Source organism: Oncorhynchus tshawytscha, linkage group LG23, assembly GCF_018296145.1.
Source record: "Oncorhynchus tshawytscha isolate Ot180627B linkage group LG23, Otsh_v2.0, whole genome shotgun sequence".
Taxonomy (NCBI): Eukaryota; Metazoa; Chordata; class Actinopteri; order Salmoniformes; family Salmonidae; genus Oncorhynchus; species Oncorhynchus tshawytscha.
In genome coordinates this window covers 15103372-15129411 of record NC_056451.1, presented here as the reverse complement: position 1 = coordinate 15129411, position 26040 = coordinate 15103372, and the positions used below count along the sequence as shown (strand labels likewise).

The window sequence follows — 26040 nt, the reverse complement described above, 5'->3', positions numbered from 1 at the left end:
ACAGGTCTACCTACAATGTAAGCATTGATAGAAGGAGAAGACAGAGAAGAATGATCCACCTAAAGGCAATGTTTTAACCCACCCCGACGGAGCTCTTAAACATGGAAATAATGCTGTGTCTGTTTTGCAACAAACTCAGCTCAGCAGCTGGCAGAGCCTGTGCCAAAGGGACATGCACAAGCCATGACATCATCAAACTGAGCAGGAGGAAAGGAGTTCACGCATTCCTATCAAGACGGGGGAAGGGGGCAGGAGCCAAAAATCACCATTCCTTCCTTCCTTACAATGGTTCCTCATCTAGTCCCTGCACACATTGAGAAATGTTAACCCCTCTCCCCAATTCCCCTCAATTTTCCTCCCATGATCCTATACACTGATTATCAAACAGTCTACAAATATGCTCAGTGTCAACACTTATTTTATAGATAGCACAACTGCATACCCCTCAATCTGACATCAATTACTTTAAGAAAGTCTCATGTGAAAGCAGCTGGTTGATCTTTTGAAGAGAAAAGGGGGACTTAGATAAAGTATTTTAGAGCAGTCTATATACTGGTCAGTTTCTAAAACTCCAATGTTTTACAATGGCAGTCAAAATGTCCAGGTTTATGGTTTATGGACTGCTATGGCACCTGGCGGGTTGAATGGCCTCTGCTTACTCAGGGAGCATTTAAACAGAAACTAAGTTATACCTCTTTTACTACCCTCTGGTGGACAGTGTCTGCAACATAACGATATGTCAAGTGAAGGAAACTGGCACAGCCTACAATAAAATTATTGATTTACAGCCAGTGTGTATGGGAACCATAAACTAATAATACAGAATATGAATACTGTATAGATTGGGGCGACAGGTCGCCTAGTGGTTAGAGCGTCGGGCCAGTAACCGAAAGGTTGCTAGATCAAATCCCCAAGCTGACAATCTTTCCTTCTGCCCCTGAACAAGGCAATTAACCCACTGTTCCTAGGCTGTAATCGTAAATAAGAATTTGTTCTTAACTGACTTGCCTAGTTAAATAAAGGTTAAATAAATAAATAGATAATACATAAATTATTTCCACTTTCAAATAGCTTAAGGTCAAACACCATCTGTGTTTGGGTAAGAGTGTCTGCTAAAATGATGTAAATCTGTGGGTTTGTGTTGCAACATCACAGAGATGAAAGATGCTCCATCATTTAAGTTATAGAACGCACCTAACTTGTGAGATATTTTTAAATACTAAGAGGCAGAGCATTTGGACAAAAATGCTTACCATCAAATGGAGCTGTGCTGTTGAACATGCTGAGCATTATGTGAAACAAACAGGATGTGCTATTTATGTTGGAGATTAAAAAGATTCCATCTGTGACTCATTTTTATTGCTGACTATTATCACAAAAATCTCATCAGCATATGACTAGAGAAATGAGTTCACTCCATAAATTAAACTTGTCTTAAATGTAATTTACATTTGGCTATTATTTCAACAAGACAAATGATTTTTAATCACAAAGCTTGTAAAATGACAACACAATCTGACTAAATAAGTTCCTAATTCTAAAGGCAAAAATCCTTACATCATTGACTCAAATAAGTAGGTCAGAAAACATAAGCAAGAAAGCACAGGAGCATTTTGACAAACCGATGACCCTGAATGAATAAGCACTTCTTTTATGTTTTTGTAGAAAATGTAATTCACATGTAAGGTCTTACTAGGCCAGCTTTAGCCTACTTATATTGTCTGTTTTTAGCTGCGGCTGTAGGTAAGGGTCTCCCACGACCAGCTCCAAACTTTAAACTGGCATATTGCACTTCGGTCAGACCCTGAATGACAAGAAAACACCATCATCATCATCATTACAAATTGTAATAGCAGAAAAGGTAGTAATAGTAAAATCTCACAAAAATAATACTAAGAATAGTATAATACACAAACATTTATTTAAAAAAGTTATTTTACCTGTGCTCCGTCCTGGTTGTGCTCATAGGCTTGAAATCTTTTCTTTCCTTTGGAAATATTATGATACAATATGTTAAAGATACTATTGATAGCCTATATAATATACTGCTGCTATAGATGTAGAAAAGTCATCAATCATGAATAACTAATCAAACAGTACTTACGAGGGTCGTGTTTCAGTCTGCAGACATACAAGGTGATGACAATCACCACAATAGAAAGAAGGATACACATGCCGCCCAAAGAGATGGCCAGAAACATTCCCTGTCTGGACCTCCCCATTCCTAAAAATACACAATTTATTTTGACACATAAGAGTTCTACATAATTTTAAACTTATACAGAAAGACATTCTAAACAAATGCAACCCATAGCCCTGGGGCGATCTCTCTTACCCATCCTGCTGACTGTCTTGTTCATCTTCACCCCACTGGTGCTCTCCATAACACAGGTGATCTCTTCACCTTCAGCCCAGGTATGGCCAGGTACAGAGAGCTGGACTCTGACAGTGGCTGGCTTCTCTGACTCAACCTCAGGTAAACGCTCTGAGGACTGAACCTTCCCCTCCACCTCCCAGTACACCTTGGCCTGACTGGGATCCAGTCCAGACACCAGGCACAGGAGTGGGACTGGGGATGAGGGGGCCTCCTGCCAGTCCACAGGCACCAGGACCTCCAGAGTAGCTTCAGAGGTGATAGTGTCTGAAAGACAGAGGACATTACATGACATGGCATAACTACCAAATGTATACCTCCCAGGACCCGAAAATATGAACACTAATATAAACCATGGAGAAGCATCTGATCTTACCAGAGACTTCCAGCACACTCCCATTGCCCATGTTCAGCATGGCACCATTAAGCAGGGCACAGTAGAAGATGCCCACACTTGTCCTGTTGGCATTGATGATGTTCAGGAGGCAGGCCGTGTTGGTGTGGACACTGTAGGTTTTTTGAGGCCAGAGTGTGAGCTTTCTCATAGGTCCCACTTGCACCCATACGATATAAGAGCATTCCCCTCCCATTTCACTGATGTCACAGTGAAACGTCACATTGGTACCCTCTGCCACTGTTAGTGACCCTGGGTACTGGTATACCACTGCTCCTGCTGTGGGAGAGCATACACATAGTTAAAAGTCTGACTATAGAGACTAAATCATCTGCAACTTGATATTTAATGTACAGTCATATACAACAATAGTAGATGTGGTGCATTTCAATAATCTTACCAACAATCAAGTGTACAAGGAGAAATGTCACCTGCATCCAACTTGAACACATCTTTAGGGTGAGGTGTTCTAGCACACATATCAAGTGCCAAACTGCTGAGATTGCCAAAGAGTACGGAATATCTATGTACCGAAATAGGTCACGAACTCACACCACTCCTCCATCATTGCAGACAACAGAGCAGCACTGACTCAAGTCATCGCATGGCTTAAAATGTGCTTCAAGGCGATGCATGAATAATGTCGCTGTTCTACAGCCTGGGGTATCATAAAAACAGACACTTTTATTTTTTTTAAATCAATGGAATTTCCTTCACACAAGTGAAAACAGTTAACAGTTGTAATATACTTTCAAAGCCTCAGGATTGCAAGCGGGATTACACTTTTTACATCAATGTTGTGAAATAGGGTGGCAGAACAACGTGGTGGCGAATGTGCCAAGAAGTACAAAGAAGGTTAATCCACTTGACAGTGTTGGTATTATAATTCACCTCCCTGTCCTCAATTTTTCGATACCCTGACATCCCAGTACACAAAATTGTAGCCTACATGTCCCCAACTACGTCACATTTTGTCCCCTTAGCTTTATATATGTCCCATCTATAGGAAAGAGGGTGTGCGCGAGAGAGAGAGAGAGAGAGAGGGCGAATTTTGGGCATGGGGTGGGATTGAGGGCGATAGGAAGAAAGAAAGTTGTGTCACAATGTGTATTTGATTACTGTTATCAGGGAGAAAAGGTCTCATTGTTGCAGGTAAGTAACAATCGTGCACTTGTAGGCAAGTTTAACTACCTAGATTACGTTGCGTAGTTGTTTCAATTGCATTCTCGCTTGTGTTTCTGGAAAAATAAAACAGTAAGTAGGCTAACCACTGCATGTCCTTAATTCAGATACCGCTGTCATCAGTTTTCCGAGTAGAAGACAAGGGTTCCACATACGGATGAGGGAAATTGTGAATGACGTGCACAATCTTCCTTACAAAAAAAGATTGGAGTCAGACTGCAGTTAGAGTGCAGTATAACTGTAGTATGCTGCAAATACTGGGTCCAAAATAAAAACCTAATGTTTACTGCAGTAATTTAGCTGTGTAGATATTCTGCAATCACTGCGTCCAAAATACCACAGTCGACTGCAGTTTCAAAACGGAAATATTTTTTGTAAGGGTTTCCTGTTGTTCAATATCATTTTCAATGAATGATACACAACCATTTATTCTGGAAAGATATACATGATTTTAGTACAACTTTTAGTACAAGACTAATCCTATCGTTTATCAAAATCAAAGGGTGGTTTATGTTTTTGTTGTTATTTTAGTCTTTGCAAACATCATGTCGACCTCATTGGCTGTCAGTCCTTGCCATTGCTCCATTTATGAATTTGAGAGTAGTTTCCCTCAGTTGACTAAATAGTGGCTGTGTCCGGCTGTTGATTTTGCCTCATGCCTTTTCTGTGCCTTGTTTCTCAAAGGTTTACAGCATCAAGGTGAAACTGATACTCCGATAGCAAATCCTTCTGGCCACTGGTTGGCGTCATACACCACGAATGTCTATATTTACGTTCTCTTCCAACGCGCACACTCATATTCTAGGGTCCGCCCCGCGCCATACACCTGTCCTACCTGCACAATTATCTGGATGATAAAATAACCGTTTCTTTCAGACAGAAATAGTTTCTCATCAAGTAAGCAACCAGGTTAATTCCCAACGTCCACTGTGTGTATTTGGCTTTTCTTTTAAAAACGTTAGTCTACCTGTATGATACATCATGGAGAAAAGACCAATCAAATTTGGGATTATTTTTACTTTGGCTGTTTCAGGTATGGCATAAACATCTATCTATCTATCTATCTATCTATCTATCTATCTATCTATCTATCTATCTATCTATCTATCTATCTATCTATCTATCTATCTATCTATCTATCTATCTATCTATCTATCTATCTATCTATCTATCTATCTATCTATCTATCTATCTATCTATCTATCTATCTATCTATCTATCTATCTATCTATCTATTCTTCCATGCATCTGGGGCGGCAGGGTAGCCTAGTGGTTAGAGTGTTGGACTAGTAACCGGAAGGTTGCAAGTTCAAACCCCCGAGCTGACAAGGTACAAATCTGTCATTCTGCCCCTGAACAGGCATTTAAACCCACTGTTCCTAGGCTGTCATTGAAAATAAGAATTTGTTCTTAACTGACTTGCCTGGTTAAATAAAGGTAAAAAATATAAAAAAATCTTAATATGTAGCCTATAACACATTTACACATTACATTTCTTTAAAGACTTCTATTGTAGGGCAGAGACCCCTGGAGGTACTCGGCCTATCCACAGAGGGTACTTGAGAAGACTCATGAGACCATAGGCCTACTGGTAAAATGCATATGAGGGTTTACTTCAGGGGTACTCCGGGTAGAGCAAAATTCTGTTGGTGAAACAGTAACCGAAAAACGTTGGGAACCACTGTTGCATGGGCCATTACTGTGTTGTAACCTACATTCTTAAACACCTACACTTGTTCTGGCAACACCCAATTAAGACACTTTATGTTGGTGTTTCTTTTATTTTGTCAGTTACCTGTATCTAAGTAAATCATACTTTGTGGTTTACGGAGAGTCAAACCTTATCAGCACACAACCAGAATACCACTTTCTCACGATTCTCTTGTCCCCGGCTGCTCTGGAGCCTTCTTGATGACATTTTGGCCAATTTAAAAAATATATATTTTTATTTTTTTTACTTTAAGTTGCTTCCTCAGGTGCCTCAAGTGATGCCAATATACTGGCGATAAAACCCACACTGAGAATATTTTTTAAATCTTAGCAAAACATCTATCATAATCTGTCAATCTGTCATAATGTATAAAATGTCTTCAGGGCTATGCAGAATAGTATTATGGATTTACAATCGACCCCACTCAATCAAATATTGGGATAAGACAAAACAACTTATTTCCCACACTGAGAAAACATATTTGCAAACTTTGTTTTGGAATAAATTAGTCTAAATAATGCATTATTGCAGTGATTGAGATCACAGATGGTGACCCCCCTTTCAACTCAAAGTGTCTGTTTACAGATAATAATTTCCACGGTACAAGGCATCCTTTATTGGCTGTAATTGGCACTTCAATCAGTCAGTCTCTAAGGGTAATGGCAGTAATTTATTAGATGGCTGTCCAACAGTATTTCTGCTAATTTCCGAATTTCGGCTTGTTTCCCATTCTCCTGTACAGCACTCCTTTTCTTTGCTGATGTTGTGCCTGTTTCCCATTTACGGAGGGCAACACCCAGCAGCAGTGACAAGACCACCCCAGCTACACTGTCCGCATACTACTTATGTGTCAGAATCACCAACCAGATTTACACTGAGTCACTCAATAATCAAAGCTCTAAGGAGTACAAACAGCTGAGGAAACAGGTGGAACAGATGGTAAGAGTGTGTTTTTTACTGCTCAAGTCTGTTCATAGAGCTTCAACTCATCACTCAGTCTATACCCACAAAATAACTCTTTGTCCTGGAGATACTTCATGCTTGCCAAGACAAGTCACCCACCATAGAAATATAATTAATAGAACGGGCGTCCCCATTCAAGACAATTGTGGTAAATGGGTGGACTGGCGGCCATTGCAAGTGTACCCATTGGAGAAAAGCAGGAAGTAAAAGCAGGAAGTGTACCCCTCAAAATATGCTGTGATTTGTTGATTTAACTCATCTGAAATTAAAAAATATATTATATTGCATGAGCCACATCACTTATTATCATTTTAATGAAGATTCTACATTTCTATGGAAAGGATTGCATCACAGTATATGCGGTTAAAAGGTCAAGGGAACACAGACCGTGGGGTATAGAAGAATGACGCTGGATTGGCGCACATTCAACAGATATGATCTAACAAAGTGGATATTCGTCAAATACGTCATGATTGATGTATATTAACAGGCCCACAATGTGGTTACTAAAGTCTGATTTTGATATATTTGACTGTTTTCGCTGCATAACATTTAGAAGTAGTCCCTTTCAGGCTTAGAAGAAGTGACTTCTAAGTGCTAACTCTTGTTCGTATAAGCCGGTAGCATAGCTAGCATACAATCAGTGGTAGAAGTCAAAGTCGCTTTTAACTGTAATGCAGTTGATTGGTGATGATGACATGAACATGTATTGGGGTTGACATCTATACAAGCATAATACACACATTAACAATAGCCTATATATGTAGGCACATTTTGCTGGTGAGCCTCCGGATCTTTCCCCCCACACATTTCCACAGCATTTCCATTGTTTTGGTCAAGTTCCATTGACTTCTTTACTGCATTTATACCAAGCAACCATTGCGAGTGTACCAATGAGTTTACCTGTCAAATTGCCAGGGTTAGATGTTCCCAAGTCTGTTCTATTCATTGTATTTCTATGTCACCAACATCATCAGCTCTCCAACACCTAGCAGTGAGCACTATTTTAACAGAAAACAGCAAAAACAAGCCATCACTACTAGCTCACACTCCAGTTGAACCACTCCACTACACCATAGACAAGGATACTATAGATACCTCCCTTACAACCTGTTACAATATCCTCAATATTCAAACAAGTAAAAATGTGAAGACATGTCTTGTAGGCTTGTAGGATAATACTAAAGGGCTCCTCTGATTGCTGTGTCTTTCTTTTTCAGATGGATGATGTCCACAGCTCTTTGCCAGAGTCTGACAAATATATGGGTGTATTTGATGTAATCTTCAGGTGAGCTCTAATGTTGAATTTAAAATTCTGCCATTGAAAAAAATATAATTTTTAAGGACATTGACAATTATAATTATTTTTGACTACTGGTCTCACTCTTGCAGTAATGGATCAGTCATTGCAAACTCGACATTAATGTTTGGGACTACATTCATGATCATTCCAACTTTGGCTCAAGGTCTACTTTCCATTCATATCCAATCAAATAAATCCAAAACCCTTGACCTGGACCTCGCCTATACTGAAGGTAAAGAAGATGGCAACCTTATCTACTTCTGCTGTGCAGCAGCCTGATTCATTTGTATGTTTAAAAAAACTGTTTTGTAAATAGCTTAAGAAACCGTTATTAGTCAAATAAAGCAGGAATCACAAATATGTTCTTTATTCCTTAGGTCAACTTCCAATAAAAGCCACACTACCTCTTGTAGCACGTACAACAGCAACCGTAACTTCCTCACCACCATCTACCACAAATACCCCTGCAGCAACGACTACTACAGTTGCCTTAGTTAGTACGGCTAGCCGTTCAGGAAGGGTCGGGGATGGAACTGCATCTACAGCAATGATTTCATCTGGCAACATCACCAGTCTTGCAACAATTAATATCATAAGTAGTCATACCCTCACAACCACCACCACTAGTCCTGACCAAAACAGCACAATTAGCAGCATTACCACTCATATTCCTGAAGACCATAACAGTACAATTAGCAGCATTAACACTCATATTCCTGAAGACCATAACAGTACAATTAGCAACATTACCACTCATATTCCTGAAGACCATAAAAGTACAATTAGCAGCATTAACACTCATATTCCTGAAGAACATAACACTACAATTAGCAACATAACCACCCCTATTCCTGGAGACCATAACATTACAATTAGCAACATAACCATCCCTGCTCCTGAAGACCAAAACAGTACAATTAGCAACATAACCATCCCTAGTCCTGGGGACCCTAACATAACAATTAGCAACGTAAGCACCCATATTCCTGGAGACCACAACAATACAATTAGCAACATAACCACCCCTAGTCCTGGGGACCCTAACATAACAATTAGCAACGTAAGCACCCATATTCCTAGAGACCACAGCAATACAATTAGCAACATAACCATCCCTAGTCCTGGGGACCCTAACATAACAATTAGCAACGTAAGCACCCATATTCCTGGAGACCACAACAATACAATTAGCAACATAACCATCCCTAGTCCTGGGGACCCTAACATAACAATTAGCAACGTAAGCACCCATATTCCTAGAGACCACAACAATACAATTAGCAACATAACCACCCCTAGTCCTGGGGACCCTAACATAACAATTAGCAACGTAAGCACCCATATTCCTGGAGACCACAACAATACAATTAGCAACACAACCACCTCTGCTCCTGAAGACCACAACATTACAATTAGCAACACAACCACCCCTATTACCCCTATAAATCCTCCCCAGACCAGTAGCACGACAGTCTTCCGTAAAACCTCTACATCAACAACTGCCTCAGTCCAATCTAACCCCCCAGTTGCCCCTACTGAGAGAGCAACAAGCAGGCATCAGGCTGCCACAGGCCAAACGACCAGTCATAAAACCACAGAGAATACGGAGGCGACACATAAGACCACAGAGAATGCTGCAGCTGTAGTTGCTGGGGGTGGAGAGGGAGTCCCAGGATGGGGGATCGCTCTATTGGTACTGGCTGTCCTGACCTTGTTAATCCTCCTTATTCTCCTAATACTGCTGGTGAGTAGAAAAACAAACAGACACACAGATGCACATGGTTTATCCTTAAATGCATTGTAGACCTCCAATTTCTCAGAAACAGCCACAACCCTGCTATAACAGTTACAGTATGTCATGCTAAGGAGGCCATTTTAAAAGTACTATGATTCTTGTCTTTTCTTGACCTTCAGCTAGTGTGGTTGTGCTGTAGGCAGAGATATGGAAGTTTCAGCGCATATAACCAGATCAACCACGGGGCAGACATCCAAATGTACTCCACACACAGCCGCTTCGACGTGCCCAACGGCAAGCCTAATGTAAGTCCTATGTCTTGGCAGAGAGGCCAGATAGACTCAGATTCTGCATTCAGCAGGTTGGCTATGGTTACTAAGACTGGCTACGCTGCCTCAGTGTTAGATAGATGTCTCTTTGTGCCCTTCTGATTTTGACCAGGGAAACCTGAGGCGTGGGAAACACTAGCTTTCCCCTCTACCCTCTCAGCCGAACTACCCCTGTAGCTTCCAGGGAGGGTCCCAAGCCATATTCCTCCCCCCAAGCCATCTATTTTCATTGATGGACCAAGTTGCTTATCTCCGAAATCAAACCCCCACATAAGCAGATGTTCTTGGTAGACCAGACAACCAATTAAACACAATCATCTGTGAGCTGTGAGTTTATAGCTTTAATCCTACCTTGGGTACATATGAGGGATGATACCAGAGTTATCATCCAAGGACCTTCCTGTATGGGGCATGTTACTCATCAATATCACTTTGAATGACTGGCAACACCATGATTTGACAGCAAAAAGGTAGTGTTTATTGTGGACATAAAAAATATATATTCTCGAATGAGCTTTGAAAGGGATGCTAAATACAAATGCCATGGGATCTACCAACGTCAGGGAGAGTGAGATCTCTCCCTTAACACCAAACAAAAAGACAATTGACTGTACTATGAGACTTGCATGTTCATCACACTGCAGTGCACACCTCAAGCACACACACACACACATGAGAGTTTGTGAAGTGAGGAGGGAATCTACTCAGGTTTTTTCTAGCGTTGATATGAATGCATCATAGATATTTTTTTAGTTTTGGAAATGTACAGTTTGAGTTAGCTTACACATTGCTTATATTCAATCTACTGTATAAGGATATTGTTGCATATGTGTTTATGCACTTCGTATAATTGTGTTACATTTACATAGATATTTGGTTTAATTCTGTGTTGCTGCTAGCAGTGGTTTGAACATGTTTGTTATGTTGTTTTGTAAAGGGGACAGTGGAAGACATTGGAGGACTATTTGTTCACAGCCTCCAACTCTCCTTGATCAATTTATTTATCGTTCCGTACTAGTCTGCCAACATTTGCTCCAAGACTGACTAGCATATAATGAGAAGAGTGCCCCCTCTGTCACCTGTCTCTATGGCAACAGAGCAGCAGACAGACACAGTGTAATCCACAACCACTCTGTTCTCTTTACATGACCTTCTCCTCCCAAAGCCCTTTTAATTGATGAATCACCGGTTTGATTTATTGTTGCAATTAAGCAGATTGGATGTCTTTCAGGCTTTGTTAACTAAGGCTTTAGAACAGACGAACATCTGTAAGATAAGCTAACATTGCAGTTCTATACAACAGGTCAAAAACAGACTGCAAAATGTAGTTTTGCCTGTAAATTATTTTGTGTGCAGTATTATCTTTACAGATTGTTTTACACCTTTGATGAGTTGATACTTTCTCTGATACAGGACGAAATGCAGGGACCATCGAAAAACCAAACAGGGATGCATGTGGTGAACGAGTACTGACACACAGGTACAGTAGGTGACACACTTTCTGTATGCTTATGTACTACAGTGGTTCTTTCAGGTAGACAAGAGAGGAAGTGTAGTTTCATGTTTTCAATTCCAGGAGAAAATCTCCCCTGAATGCTTTCTTTCCTTCCATACATCAGGGAGATGGGGTTCAACGTGAGGTTCGAATAGGTAGACTACTGATTATTGCCGATATAGGTGTGTAGAGATGTGTCAACATACATATTGATTAAACACATTGAAATAACTTCCTAAGAAAACACATCCCTCATGTAATGTTGAAGATACTGTATATATTTAATTGAAGTAATTTACTGTTTCTACAAAAAACTTTTTTTTTTGTCCCTTCCCTACTTCTCTTTCCTCCAGAAGCTCCAGTCAATTGGGTAAGAAGACCATCTGAAATGGCCTTATGAAGTAATATGCATGGGAGCAATGACAATTCTGTACAAATGGTCCAATTATCTCTGAAGTATCTGAATGAAGATCATGGCGTTGGCTCACTGATTGTAATTTCAACCTGTATTTATTCAAATCAAATCACATTTATTTATAAAGCCCTTTTTACATCAGCTGATGTCACAAAGTGCTATACAGAAACTCAGCCTAAAACCCCAAGCAGCAAGCAATGCAATGTCCTAATGTTATTTTATTCCTAATGTTTTTACCAGTGGAGGCTGCTGAGGGGAGGATGGCTCATAATAATAGCCGGAATGAAGTCAATGGAATGGTATCAAAGACATCAAACACGTGGTTTCCATGTGGTTGTTACCATTCCATTGACTCCATTTGTATTTCGTATTATTCTGTACGTAAATCCGAGACACTCCATTTAGTATATGTTACTCCTCCCAGACCAACCTCCCTACTTTAGTTTCTGTCTAAAGTAACCAGGCCTTTGAAAGGTATCATATGTCTTGACGTGCTCAGAAATACGTAAATTATGTTTCTAATGGCTCTGAGGCCAGGTTAGACATTTTGGCTTCCTTGTGGTAATGGGTTGAGTTGTATTTTCAGTCTTTACTGAAGGCAAGCTTAACCTTTGTAAAAAAGAAAGCTGATCCTAGATCAATAAATGGGGTCAAAATATGTATCCTGCAATTAACATTTAAGAAGAATGAGTAAGGGTGCCCCTAAGAACAATATCCAATCAGGTAGTTAACAAGAAGTTCATTGTTTTCAAAGACTATAAATCAAACCTTTTGACTTGGTCTGAGAGATCCAGATCTAATTCCCTACTGCTGGATAAGACATGTTTTGAGATAACTTCTTGGCATGCTAGTGTCCTAACTATTCCACAAACCCAACCCAGTGAGTAAAACACCAATGTTATGTGTATTTGACAATCTGATTAAATAAATCCACCATTATTAATCAAATCTGTGAGATGTAACTATCTGTAAACATTTGAAGTGACCGTGAATTGGAGCTTTAAACTTTGCATAAAAAAATCTAAATCATTTTGGGATTAAATATTGTAAATAATAAATAAAGTTTGTTAGATTTTATGGGCAGAAGTGGTTTGGATGCATTCATGGTTTGTAAAAGAGTTGGATGATTCTGTTCATCAGGAGAACTGAAGCTAGGGCAGAACAGACATGCCTCTGTTTGTATCTAAGCCTGCTCTCATCCCCTGGCTTTTCTTTCTTTTATTCGTTGTGTGAAAGGAACAAGTAAATAGATATCTAGATAACGTGCTTTACAGTTAGGCTGGGTGTGGCAGTGTGATAAAGAATAAGGTATTGTATTAAATTACGAAATTAGTCAGACTCCATAACATTGAGAATAACTCAAACTTTGTCCATTATATGCAAGTCAGTGTGTATTAAAAAGGCAACACCACTTTCTGCTGTTTTGGCCAATGGGCTAGGTTTAACATAAAAAGTTGACATATGGATGTCCTGGTAACAGATACATAACATTCATGATAACCAGCTACCAAGTGACATTGAGAATTGAAGACTTACATTTTTCAAGGTGTGCTGTACAAACTGCATTCTTATCCAAAATGCATGAGGTGTATGTCCCTCCCTCTCCATATCCCCTAACTGTATAGTCTGTATTAGATGTGTCTTTCTACAGTTGCATTGTGTATTTTTCCAGGAAAACATCACAGTGGTTGCTGTTACTAATACTGTCCAGCAGGAAGATAATCACTCAGAGAGAAACTTTCAACCAAAACAAATCAGATCACTTCTTACTGTTTCTAACACATTGAGGTCATTGTTTGAGTCTGACCTCAGAGACAATATGATTTATCGGTTGGCTGGGCTTAAAAATCAATCAAAAAGAGCAAAGACAGAATGCAATCTTAAGTCATTTGATAACGGTCTAAGAAAACATTATTCAAGCATGTAGATGTACGTACTGATAGAACCATACACCCATGAATCCGTGCAATGCTTCTTTAGCCAACAGAGTCAACCTATTCTAATAATACCATCAAGAAAATAAGTCAATGTCTTTGCATTTGGGCCAATATGACAAAAGTTGTCTTTCAATTGTCAATGGCAAAAGGTAAAATCCACATATGAAGATATTCATTACCACTAATGCATGTGTCTGCATAAGTCACTGAGTCACTCTTATGTAACTTAGAAACAAAATCAGACAAGTGACAGACTATGACGATAGGACAAATCTAGAAAATATAACATACAGTAATATCACGACATCACCAATACAGACAATACGCTGGCAAGGAAATGTGGCATCAAGACTTGATTATACCTTGAATGCCCTGCCACATACTTGCCCACTGGAATGCCCAGTTCCCACTGCTATTGGCACAGAGGGTGTGGTGCTCCTAATACTGACAATAGGTCCGATTACCTCTGCATGGTAAAAGCCAGGACAGTTCAGGAAAAATGGGATAGTTCAGGATCTGATGAAGATTATGCTCCCAACTCTTTCCATCTGAATGTTATTCCTAGTGATATTAAAATGTAATGACTTATGATGAATTAGAGAAAACAAAAACCCTTCCAATTTTTTACTGTGGATTCTGACTTGTTGATGTTGTGAAATGTGTCCCTAATTTAATGCACCAATTGTAGTCACTTAGTTATTGTAGAAAACTGTTATAAAACTGTTTTACATTTCATTATTACACCCCACCCCACTCCACCATTTAACATTCAAGATTACGCTTTGAAATTGGCCGATTTGCGTTCAAATGTCACGCATTTGCTTCAGATCAACCATGAGACTGCAACGCAGTAACAGTAGCTGTTAAATCCTACATAAACAGCTGACACACCAAGACTGCTTTACAAAGGCAGCCCAATTTTGATTATTCTTTTTTCCACTAATTGGTCTTTGGAACAATCAGATCAGCTCTGAAAAATATCTGATGTGATTGGTCAAAGACCAATTGGTGGGAAAAAGATCAGAATTGGGCTGCATGTCTAAATGCAGCCAAAGAACTAAGTAAGCATATTTCCCAGTAGCTTATCCATGGGTGAGGTTGCCATAATGTATAGTATATTAATCTGGGTGTGGGTGAAAAGAGGTTTCGTTATATGACACACACACCTTCCACTTATGACATATAAAAATGTGGTCTTTAAATGCTAATTATTGAATCACTGCAAACATTAAATATTAGATATATTCAGTTGAAAGTACAATACCATATTTATGTGTTTATCTTTACAATGAAGACCTAACCTAACTAACTTGAGATCTAACTTCTGTCTGAGTATAGTAAAATAATAATAAGTAAATATGCTGGTTGAGGAAAATAATTACATTTAGAAAAATGTAAATATTTTTATACATTTTTATTTAATCAGGCGAGTCAGTTAAGAACACATTATTATTTACAAGTCAAGATAATTATGTAAACTTAAAATCAGAATTCTGATTGTTTTGCGCTTGTTTCCAAATGTGAAATCACTGTGTAGGCTATGCATTGCCATCTTGTGGCTCGAAGGCGCAAATGGAATATAATGATCATAAAAGCATCTGCAGTATAAATCCACTTTGTTCATAACATTTCATCACTAACAACAACACCCTTGCAATAAAAACTGTTCTTACGCACAACATTGATAGCTCATGCAAAGCCCTCAAACAGCCATATAAGACTTGTAGGTGTTGCTGTAGATATTAAAGGGACAGATCACCCAAAGTTCATTATTGGTTAATACATACAAGATTTTTTGAAAGATGATAGTTCACTTTAGGTGACCTTCACCGGTTAAGGCAAACTCCCGGAAGTGATGTCATCCTCCAGGAAGTCACTTCATCACAGGGCTAGACGTCCAGGTTTAGTGAAGACAGTTAACATCGGGTCCCCTGTCCTTCCAGGTTCTTAAGCCAGAGCTCCAGGGCGTATTTGGTACCAGTGCTGACCCGCTCCACATCCTCTCCGCTATTCGGGGCCCGGTTACACAAAACAGACAATGGCAAAATTGACTCACTGAGCCCACCTTCCGGAGAGACCTCCGATACACTGCAGAACCAACACCACAGAAACAAAATGCCAACATTGTTAAGAAGAATGCAATTAAATAATTCATGTCAGAGGAAATTAGCCCAGCAAAAAATAATAATAATCACAAATACTTATCAATGGTACACTATATAATCTATGTTTTATGTTTATGTTTTGAGTGCATTACTTTGTGGATGTGATATACCTTATGGTTGGAGCCAGGCCCTCCAACGGTGTCACAGAACCCTCCTCTCCGTCCACGGCGGACACGATGGCCTTGACCAGCGAGGCGTCCACCCACAGACAACCACTGACCTCAGCAGGCTTGGGGTGCAGAGAGGCCTAGAACAAATATAGTCTTTAGTGTAAGAGGCCTTTGCTTTGTATGACTTTAATGATAACAAAAGACAGGAATATGGACAGGCAGACAGACAGACAGACAGATACAGGACAGTGAGGCAAATACCTGGAGCTGCTGGTGTGTGAGGGAGGTGTTTAGGAGCATGTAAGTGACCACATGGTGCCTCTGCGGCATCCCTCTGCTCAGCATGGGTGGAAAAACTGACTGTGAAGAGAAATAGAACATGAGCAAACAGGACTGTCAGACAAATCAGAATGTATCAAATGTCTGTGTGAATTGTGGCCAGTAGAATTTTTCTAATGCATTTACATATTATTATTTAATAAACTATTCCCTGGAAATGTGATGTGTAGTGGCAGTGATTTCCCCACCTCCCAGAGCCCCAGCAGCTGAGCTGAGACGTCTCCAGGGTCCAGCTTCAGTCCTGTCTCCTCCCTCAGCTCCCTCAGCCCTGCGTCCAGGAGCTGACAAACAAGAGAGATATGAGGCAAACACACACACCATGCTTGATTGAAGGGAATTGACCCCAGATACCATGAGGGTGTTGAAACCACAGGCAAAGACACTTATGAGGAATAATCCATTTTATCTTCCACTGTTTAATAGCTATAGCAACTAGAAACTTTACCCTCTCATCCAGTTCCACATGGCCACCTGAAAAAAAGAAAACAAATCACCCTTTCAATATCAGGAAACAACACAAGGTTAATTGGGTTACCCAAAGTGTCGTCCTATGGAATGCTATTTCATTTTGAAAGGTTACTTCCGCAAAATGATGCCATACCTGGTGGAACCCACACATTGGGGAAAATGCGGAGACTGGCCGCCCGTCGAGTTAACAACACCTTCTGATTGGCTGACTGCAGAAGAATAGCAACCCCCACGTCCACTCCGCGGCTCTGAACATCCAATGGGATTGCAGCTGCCTCTGCGACAGACAGATACTTGAAGGGGCAAAAGGTTGCCCTCTGAGAAAAAATAAATATTAACCAAATAAACTCAAACATTTTCCATTATACTTTTTTCAGTCAACCAACAATTATTTGTATGGGATGTGGCCACAACCGATAAAACAATTAAACCTATAATTTTATTAAATTGAATGTATTCCGTTGAGCCATTACCTTTAGAGGAATTCCTCTCCCCTTCTCGCAGTCACACAGTATAAAGCGATTGTTCTCCAAAGAACACTTCACCTCCACCTCATCATCAAGAGTCTCTGTAAAATGACCTGTTATGCTCTAACAGAAAATTAAGTGGTAAAAAAATGTTTTTTTAACTGTTGCATAATTCACCTCATATAACAACCTTTGAAAATTCGGCAACTACAATAAAGGCTCACCATGTACCTAAATTACTTGATTTCAATGTATTTTGGAGAGGAAAGTACTGGGCCTGGTATGGGTCCATTCAGTCATTGTTTTTTGGTTATCAATATACAAATCCTGATTATGGATGGCAATCTTTGGCCCATAGATTAAGGAAATATAAACTATACAGTGGGGAGAACAAGTATTTGATACACTGCCGATTTTGCAGGTTTTCCTACTTACAAAGCATGTAGAGGTTGGTAATTTTTATCATAGGTACACTTCAACTGTGAGAGACGTAATCTAAAACAAAAATCCAGAAAAATCACATTGTATCATTTTTAAGTAATTAATTTGCAAATTTGAGTTTGCTATTCACAAGAAGCATTGCCTGATGTGAACCATGCCTTGAACAAAAGAGATGTTAGAATACCTACGATTAAGAATTGTTGACTTGCATAAGCTGGAAAGGGTTACAAAAGTATCTCTAAAAGCCTTGATGTTCATCAGTCCACGGTAAGACAAATTGTCTATAAATTGAGAAAGTTCAGAACTGTTGCTACTCTCCCTAGGAGTGGCCATACTGCAAAGATGACTGCAAAAGCACAGCGCAGAATGCTCAATGAGGTTTAAGAAGAATCCTAGAGTGTCAGCTGAAGACTTACAGAAATGTCTGGAACATGCTAACATCTCTGACGAGTCTATGATACGTAAAACACTAAACAAGAATGGTGTTCATGGGAGGACACCACAGAAGAAGCCACTGCTGTCCCAATATTGCTTAAATAAAACAGTTTTGTAAAAAGGAATGTTCCAAAATTCCTCCTGACGGTTGTGCAGGTCTGATCCGCAACTACAAAAAAATGTTTGATTGAGGTTATTGGAGGGTCAACCAGTTATTGAATCCAAGGTTTCACATACTTTTTCCACCCTGAACTGTGAGTGTTTGCCCTGTGTTTTCAATAAAGACATGAAAACGTATAACTGTTTGTGCGTTATTAGTTTAAGCAGACTGTCTATTGTTGTGACCTAGATGAAGATCAGATCAAATTTTATGACCAATTTATGCAGAAATCCAGGTATTTCCAAAGAATTCACACACTTTTTCTTGCCACTGTAAGTGCTGTTATTGTGAAGTGGAAACGTCTAGGAGCAACAGCTCAGCCGCGAAGTGGTAGGCCACACAAGCTCATAGAATGGGACTGCCGAGTGCTGAAGCACGTAGTGCGTAAAAAATCGTCTGTCCTAAGTTGCAACACTCACTACCGAGTTCCAAACTGCCTCTGGAAGCAAAGTCAGAACTGTTCGCCGGGAGCTTCATGAAATGGTTTTCCATGGCCGAGCAGCCGCACATAAGCCTAAATTCACCAATCGTCGGCCGGAGTGGTGCAAAGCTTGCCACTCAGGAGCAGTAGAAATCCATTCCCTGGAGTGATGAATCACCAGAACGCTACCTGACCCAAAGCATAGTGCCAACTAGAAAGTTTGGAGGAGGAATACTGGTCTGGGGCTGTTTTTCATGGCTTGGGCTAGGCCCCTTAGTTCCAGTGAAGGGAAATCTTAATGCTACAGCATACAATGACATTCCAGATGATTATGTGCTTCCAACTTTGTGGCAACAGTTTGAGGAAGGCCCTTTCCTGTTTCAGCATGACACATTTTGATGACAATGACCCAGTGTATAAAGGGAGATCCATACAGAAATAGTTTGTCGAGATCAGTGTGGAAAAACTTGACTGGCCAGCAGAGCCCTGACATAAACCCCACCGAACTGCTTTGGGATGAATTGGAAAGCCGACTGGGGGGCACAAACTCCATAGTAATGCCCATGATTGCAATTAGATGTTTGACGTGAAGTTGTCCACATACTTTTGGTCATGTAGTGTATATGTACAGTATTATTTTGTATTTAACCTTTTTTAATTTGGGTGACCTACCCCTTTAAAATCGTACTGCAGTAAAACCAAACACTGACATAGGACCTCGTTTCCATAAATTCCACGTGACATTGGCATTTGGCTAGTGTTGAAGTGACAACGAAGCAAAAACATAGCACATGCACAACTGACCTGTACAAAACGGGCACATTGCGGTGCGACATTATTCTTCGACAGATGAACCAGTATTTTCGTGACTTTTTCCATGGTTGTCAATTATTCTCCTTATTGATAAATACAGTAGTTTAATGCAGGTGACAGTTGGCTAGCCTGATTTACAAAACAATTTGTAAAATAATCCTGCGAGCGATAACAAATCTGATAGCAATATAAGAATGGCAATGCACGTTAGCTAGCTAATATTGCCACATTACACATTTGTTCAAATGAGTAGCGCAATTGACATCCCACTGCAGTTCACTGAAGTATTGACAACCAAGATAACTCTATAGCTAGCCGTTATTCTGATCAATTCCCAAGCTGTATTAGCTAACTATCCAGTGGGCTCCTGCCTTGTTAGCTAGGTGGACGGTACATGCAACAAAATTGTTTCCTGCCCACTTAGCTTCTATGGCTGGCTGTCATGTCCAAGGAATATAAACACAAATGTACACGTAGCTAGCTACCTACATTCATTGGCTACATCGAAATCACATGTGGCTCTTCTTCTTCTTCAGTTTATATATGGCGGTTCGCAACCAACTTTAATGTTCTTTACCGCAACAAACTGGACTGGAGTGTGGACCAGAGAAAAGGAAAGTCTAAAAACTGTAAATCCTACCAACTATTCTCATCTCCTGAAAATTCCACCCCAAAAACATATTTTGGTATTTTTTTCCTTAGTCCATTGTTGATATAAAAATGCGTTGCATGTCATCAATAAGGTTTTAAAAGATATACAGTATAACTTTCACAATACAGAAATACAGCTGATATGATGCATTATAAATCATATGATGGAAAAGACAGCATCTCTGATAGCATTCTTTCAAAATACAGACTGACAATGTTTTTTTTTAAATGACTAAATGGGTGTAGTTTTCCTTTAAGGAAACTAACATAATGAAATACTACATTCCCTGAAGATTTTCTCAGCTATTAACTTAAGCTTGACCCTTCTATACCATTGTAGCTCAGTTGGTAGAGCATGGTGCTTGTAATGCCATGGTAGTGGGTTTGATTCCCTGGACCACGCATACATAAAATGTATGCCTGAATGACAAAGTTGCTTTAGATAAAAGCATCTGCTAAATGGCATATATTATATATTTGCCCTTAAATCTGAAAGCAATCCCTCCCATTGTGCTGGCACTGAAATAACCTGTTTTTCACTGTCTCCATCTTCTCCTGACAGTGATCACACCCAGTCAGATGTTTTGTACTGTTGAGGTTTGTGTGTCCCAGAGCCTTGTGATCCCTTGTTCCCTCTTCCCTTTCCCTCCCTATTCCACAACTCTTGTAATTTGTTTTTAATGCTATTCTCACACACTCTCTCTCTCTCTCTCTCTGTGTGTGTGGTTACAGTAGGCTAACATATGTCAATGGTTTTCGGAATAGCAGTAACATCAGGCAGGATTTAGGCTACCAACTGACAAGCCAGTTGGTGCTCAATCTTGGGTGCAATGATCAAGTTCCTGCACTGACTGACTGTGTGGAGGCTCATTGATTAAATGTTACGTTAAGTTATATATAGCTGTCAGCTATATTCGCCACGACTTACCGTTCTTTGTGCAGCTTCAAATGTTGAACAAAGTTGGAAGTTGTTGCGCCTCCGTCTGTAATTTTCTTCCCACATGTTTTGCAAGTTGGAATCTGTTTTTTGTTGACTACAGCGTCGTCTTTATATCCGAACATAATAATTTTGGGTATCATCTTTCCAAGGGCTTCGTCTGAATTCACCCGCCAACATTCCTCTGCACTGCCACACACAACTTTTTATCAACTGGCACAATTTGATTGGCTGCTGTCCGATACAAACTTTAATCTGTTAAGTGAAGAGTTGATGCGCTGCACAGTTTTTTTAATAGCATCATTTTAATATTTGGGCTTGGGGAGGGTATCAAGTCAGGTCGAGTCAAAAGGCTCAAGTCCAAGTTAAGTGACGAGTCATTGGTGTTAAAGTCAAAGTCGAGTTGCAAGTCATCATATTTGTGAATCGAGTCTGACTCGAGTCCAAGTCATGTGACTCAAGTCCACACCTCTGGTTTTCTCAACTGAGAACTTAAAGCCCCACCTGTGGGACTACTGTTCAACTTCTCTGATCCTTCTTGAACTCTCCTGACTTTATGGGGAATATTTCTCCCTATCTTCCACAGTGCCCTGTCATCCGCAAACAAAGACCTCCCAATATCTGTTCTCCCTGAGAGAATACATAATCAATTATAATGGAGAACAACAAAAAACTAATCACACTTCCTTGGGAGGGTAGCATTATCTACCTCATAACTTTGACACTGAGCTCCCCATCTACCAAACACGTGGCACTGTGGCAGAGATCTGTATATAATGACGAGATGCTCATGTCACCGCCCTAACAATGGGAGTCATTATTCCCAAAGGCAGGCGACAAATTTATGTAAAAAATTAACCAATAGAAAAAGTGTTGGCCTTATTTTGGACAGATTTTGGCGAGAGTGAAACCTCTAGCTTCGCCTCTTCCTCTATGACTGTGGTTGCACCCATGTGCCGCCCCATTCAGTGTAGTATTGATCCAGTAGGTGGCGCCAAAGACCAATATTATTTTGCAGATGCTTCAGTAAAATAAACCTGCCTAAAATAACAATTTTGAAAAATACAACTAAACAGTTCAAATCTACTGATACCAATAATGTAAGGTATATCTATGTAAGATCTAATGTATTGAAGAATGAGATGGATTTTATTTGATTTAAGTTTTAGCTCCCGAGAGGCGCAGCGGTCTAAGGCACTGCATCTCAGTGCAAGAGGCATCACTACAGTCCCTGGTTCGAATCCAGGCTGTATCACATCCGTCCGTAATTGGCCCAGCGCCGTCCGGGTTTGGCAGGGGTAAGCCATCATTGTAAATAATAATTAGTTCATAACGGACTTGCCTTGTTAAATAAAGGTTCAATAAAAAGTATGCATTCATCATGTAAACAGCGCAGTTTAAGCATAATGTTTCTCAATCCACCATGTATGAAAAGTGACAGAGCTAGCTAGAGAAGTGTTTGTCAGATCATGAGATATCCTGAAAATTGGTCTTCTCACAAAAATCGTCTGTAGCGTCCGAGTATTATTATTTTAATAATGTATCTATGGAAAGATAAGACTCTCACGATGATATTCTCCATTTTGTTCTATGACCCCCATAATCTTACTGCCTATCTGCCAACTTTTGTCTGTTGTGTCTGAACTGTTTGGGCTACACACTAATATCACCCCTCTGTGGAAAGGTGAGTCTCACAAACGCGTACATGTGTTATTTTGCTTTAGGATACCCACAGGCCTCACAAGACTCGTCTGAAGGTCGCCAGTACCACTTTTAAAAAATTATGTAAGTATATATGGACACTGTTTAGTGCCCAAAATAAGGAGATAAGTACATGCACAAATAAATACAAATAATAAAATGTTCCTGATATTTGTTATAGCTCTCAGATATAGGTCAGACAGTTAAGAACAAACTTTCTTTCGATTTTTTGGGGGGGACTATCTATTGTTCTGTGTAGTGAATTTGTTATTCAATGCATTTTTATGGGCCAAATACAATTTTCCATCAAATATTTTTTAAATATATTTTGGAGTATTCTTCAAGGCGTCTTAAAATTCTAAATCAAATAGCTAAATGATCCTTGGTATGACCTTAAAATAATTGTATATAGCTTAGTAGAAATCCAAAGCGATTTAACTTAATGTCCTAATTAGGTAAGACAACCACATATGACAATCAATGTAAGTTAAACTTTACTCCGCGAAGCGGCTTTCATCTGAATCAGTATTAGTAAGAAAACACAAGTACAAGTGTTTTAGTGCAAGAAAGGCAAGCATAACAGTAAGGTATTTGTTTTTTTCCTTTTTTTTTTCTTGCCACTAGGCCAAAGATTTGCCCTTTATCATCATGTCTGACTGTTTCATGGCAGTGTCACCACTGTGGTGACTTCACTCTGAGTGCCAGGGGAGCACAGGGGGGTCTACAGTGCTGCTGGGAACACACAGAGGGGTGTCAGTCTGAGGGACCTGAGCAGGGAGGAGAGGGACATATCTAATCTTAGTGAATCTAGTCACCTAATCAGAAAGTGACAACAAGGCTGCGTTTAGACAGGCAGCCCAATTCTGATATTTTTTCCACTAATTGGTCTTTTGACCAATCACATCAGATCTTTTCACATCAGATATTTTTCAGAGCTGATCTGATTGGTCAAAAAAAATTGGGTTGGTTGTGAGGAGATGGTTCTTACCTCTGGGTCGTCGGTACCCATGGTGCACAGCCCATACGTGATAACCATCACACTGATCAGCATCTCCAGCACCAAGAAACCAATCAGAATGCCCAGCATGCCATTGATCAGGAGCTTCACAGGAAGGAAGACACAACAGAAGAGACATTTACACACCACACCAGCATCATGGTCATGTTATCAGATGCAGCAACACAGAGCGAATCTACATCGGGCCTTTGCTTGAATTCAGTGGTATTGAAGAAAATACCTACCACAGTGACTCAGTAGAAATTGGAGTAGGGGTGATCCTCTTTGCAGGGGTATTTGACCAGTTTGTATGGTGTATGCTTGGACATACTGTCACGACTCCCACCGAAGGTGGCTCTTCTGCCTGTTCGGGCGGCGCTCGGTGGGTCTACTAGCTGCCACCGATCCCTTTTCCCTTTTCTGTTGGTTTTGTCTTATTGGTTTCACCTGTTTCTTGTTTAGGTTTTTAGTTGGGCTATTTAAGCCGGTAAGGCCCGCCTGCTCTTTGTGAGGGCTTATTTTTCCCCTGTTGTTTCTGTGTGGTAGTGCGTTTCAGTTGTTTCATTTTTCCCGGACTGTTTAGGTCCTGATTTTGGGCCGGTCGTTTATGTGCGCCCTGTATTGGCGTGTACTATTTTCTCTGTGCCAGAGATTAAAGCATTGTTCTGTACCTTCTGCCTCCTGCGCCTGACTCCGCACCCACTACGCCTAAATGCATTACACATACAGTGCATTCGGAAAGTTCCTGGGGCCCAGTGTTCCTCCAAAGGCATCTGTTGTGACAACTGCAAGGTGGGCAAGCCTCTCTCCCTCTGTCTCCTTCACTGGACCCTCACTGATACACTCACACACTCAACCCCATCACTGAACACACTACTGAACACCTACATTTAAATCAGCTCAGGTCGTTAGTATCATATTTATTATAATCATATATGTTATAACTCTGTGTCACGCCCTGGTCTAAGTATTTTGTGTTTTTCTTCATGTATTGGGTCAGGCCAGGTTGTGGCATGGGGTTTTTGTATTGTGGTGTGTTTTGTCTTGGGGTTTTGGTGTGTATGTATTGGGATTGTAGCTAGTGGGGTTATCTAGCAAAGTCTATGACTGTCTGGAGTGGTTCTCAATCAGAGGCAGGTGTTTATCGTTGTCTCTGATTGGGAACCATATTTAGGCAGCCATATCGTGGGTGATTGTTCTTAGTGTCCTTGTTCCTATCTTTGTTAGTTTTCACAAGTATAGGCTGTTTCGGTTTTCGTTATTTACATTCTTTGTTTTGTAGTGTTTGTGTTACTTCGTGTTTACGTTATTCATTAAACATGGATCGCAATCTACACGCTGCATTTTGGTCAGACTCTCCTTCACACCTAGAAAATGTAACACTGATTATAATTTAAATGTAATGAAATATTTTATGTTCTTGTCTAGTACTGTTCTGTATTTTGTCATGTATTTGTATGTTTTATGTGGACACTAGGAAGAGTAGCTGCTAAACTGATACATGATCTGTCACAAGAAGCTGAACAAAGGTCCAAATCATAAACTCCTTTACTGATTTACTGTCTATTTTCTCTGTCTAACCAGCTGCGTACAGGTGGATGGATGTGTCGGCAGCCCCTGGGGGAGTGTGACCTCCCAGAGCACTGCACCGGTGCCTCTCCCTACTGCCCCCCCCCCCAATGTGTTCCTGCAGAACGGCGAGCCCTGCGAGGAAGGTGCCTCCTACTGCTACAGTGGTGTCTGCACCAGCCTCAACACACAGTGCCAGATGTTGTGGTGACCTAGTGAGTTACAATATTGGTCAAATGTTCTGGACCCGATAACCATTGTGATTGATACCACTGTGGGGAGCTAGTGGCTAGTTATTTGGACTTGTTTCACTACTTTGATCAAGTACTGTAGAACCTCGAGATCCAAACCCCAGTGTCCTGGACTGACTGGTCAGCGGAACTGGAACTTTTTAAAAGCAACAGAGAATACTTCCCTGGACAAAGGATTCCTATATACTGCAAGCCCAAAACCCACCATGGTGAATATCGCAGTCATTACATTCAGTGAGACATTTTACTTCACCTGTGGAAACAGAGGCGATGTACT

General features: G+C 40.3%; 3 protein-coding genes across 8 annotated transcripts; 1 reads left to right on the top strand and 2 right to left on the bottom strand.

The window, feature by feature from the left end:
• Positions 1–1337: 1337 nt before the first annotated feature.
• Positions 1338–3498, bottom strand: LOC112222837. Its single transcript, XM_024385656.2, has 6 exons — positions 3169–3498; positions 2751–3047; positions 2336–2641; positions 2105–2224; positions 1941–1987; positions 1338–1804 (listed from the first exon to the last, which is right to left on the bottom strand). Exons 1-6 carry the CDS (start codon positions 3218–3220, stop codon positions 1709–1711), a joined length of 918 nt encoding a protein of 305 aa, XP_024241424.1. The 5' UTR covers positions 3221–3498; the 3' UTR covers positions 1338–1708.
• A 308-nt stretch (positions 3499–3806) lies between these two features.
• LOC112222836 (uncharacterized protein PB18E9.04c-like) lies at positions 3807–12211 on the top strand. Of its 4 annotated transcripts, none has more exons than XR_006079715.1 (9): positions 3807–3920; positions 6404–6600; positions 7845–7912; positions 8017–8159; positions 8305–9671; positions 9842–9967; positions 11405–11471; positions 11611–11668; positions 11840–12211. XR_006079715.1 is itself a non-coding variant. In XM_024385655.2 (8 exons), the coding sequence occupies exons 1-7, from the start codon at positions 4932–4934 to the stop codon at positions 11462–11464; spliced, it is 2013 nt and encodes a 670-aa protein (XP_024241423.2). In that variant the 5' UTR covers positions 4768–4931; the 3' UTR covers positions 11465–11471; positions 11840–12211. The 4 variants fall into 4 exon arrangements, 1 of the variants encoding a protein (XP_024241423.2); XR_002949195.2 differs by lacking the exon at positions 3807–3920 and adding an exon at positions 4768–4983; XR_002949196.2 differs by lacking the exons at positions 3807–3920; positions 6404–6600 and adding an exon at positions 4768–4983.
• A 3026-nt stretch (positions 12212–15237) lies between these two features.
• Positions 15238–24335, bottom strand: nudt17 (nudix (nucleoside diphosphate linked moiety X)-type motif 17). 3 transcript variants are annotated; one of them, XM_024385657.2, is made up of 9 exons: positions 24189–24335; positions 23935–24048; positions 17394–17510; positions 17054–17237; positions 16898–16923; positions 16641–16733; positions 16375–16473; positions 16114–16250; positions 15238–15926 (listed from the first exon to the last, which is right to left on the bottom strand). In XM_024385657.2, exons 2-9 carry the CDS (start codon positions 24031–24033, stop codon positions 15755–15757), a joined length of 927 nt encoding a protein of 308 aa, XP_024241425.1. In that variant the 5' UTR covers positions 24034–24048; positions 24189–24335; the 3' UTR covers positions 15238–15754. The 3 variants fall into 3 exon arrangements, with proteins under 3 accessions (XP_024241425.1, XP_024241427.1, XP_024241428.1); XM_024385659.2 differs by lacking the exons at positions 23935–24048; positions 24189–24335 and adding an exon at positions 19649–20136; XM_024385660.2 differs by lacking the exons at positions 23935–24048; positions 24189–24335 and adding an exon at positions 19649–20136 and having other exon boundaries at positions 17394–17488.
• Between the last annotated feature and the right edge of the window lie 1705 nt (positions 24336–26040).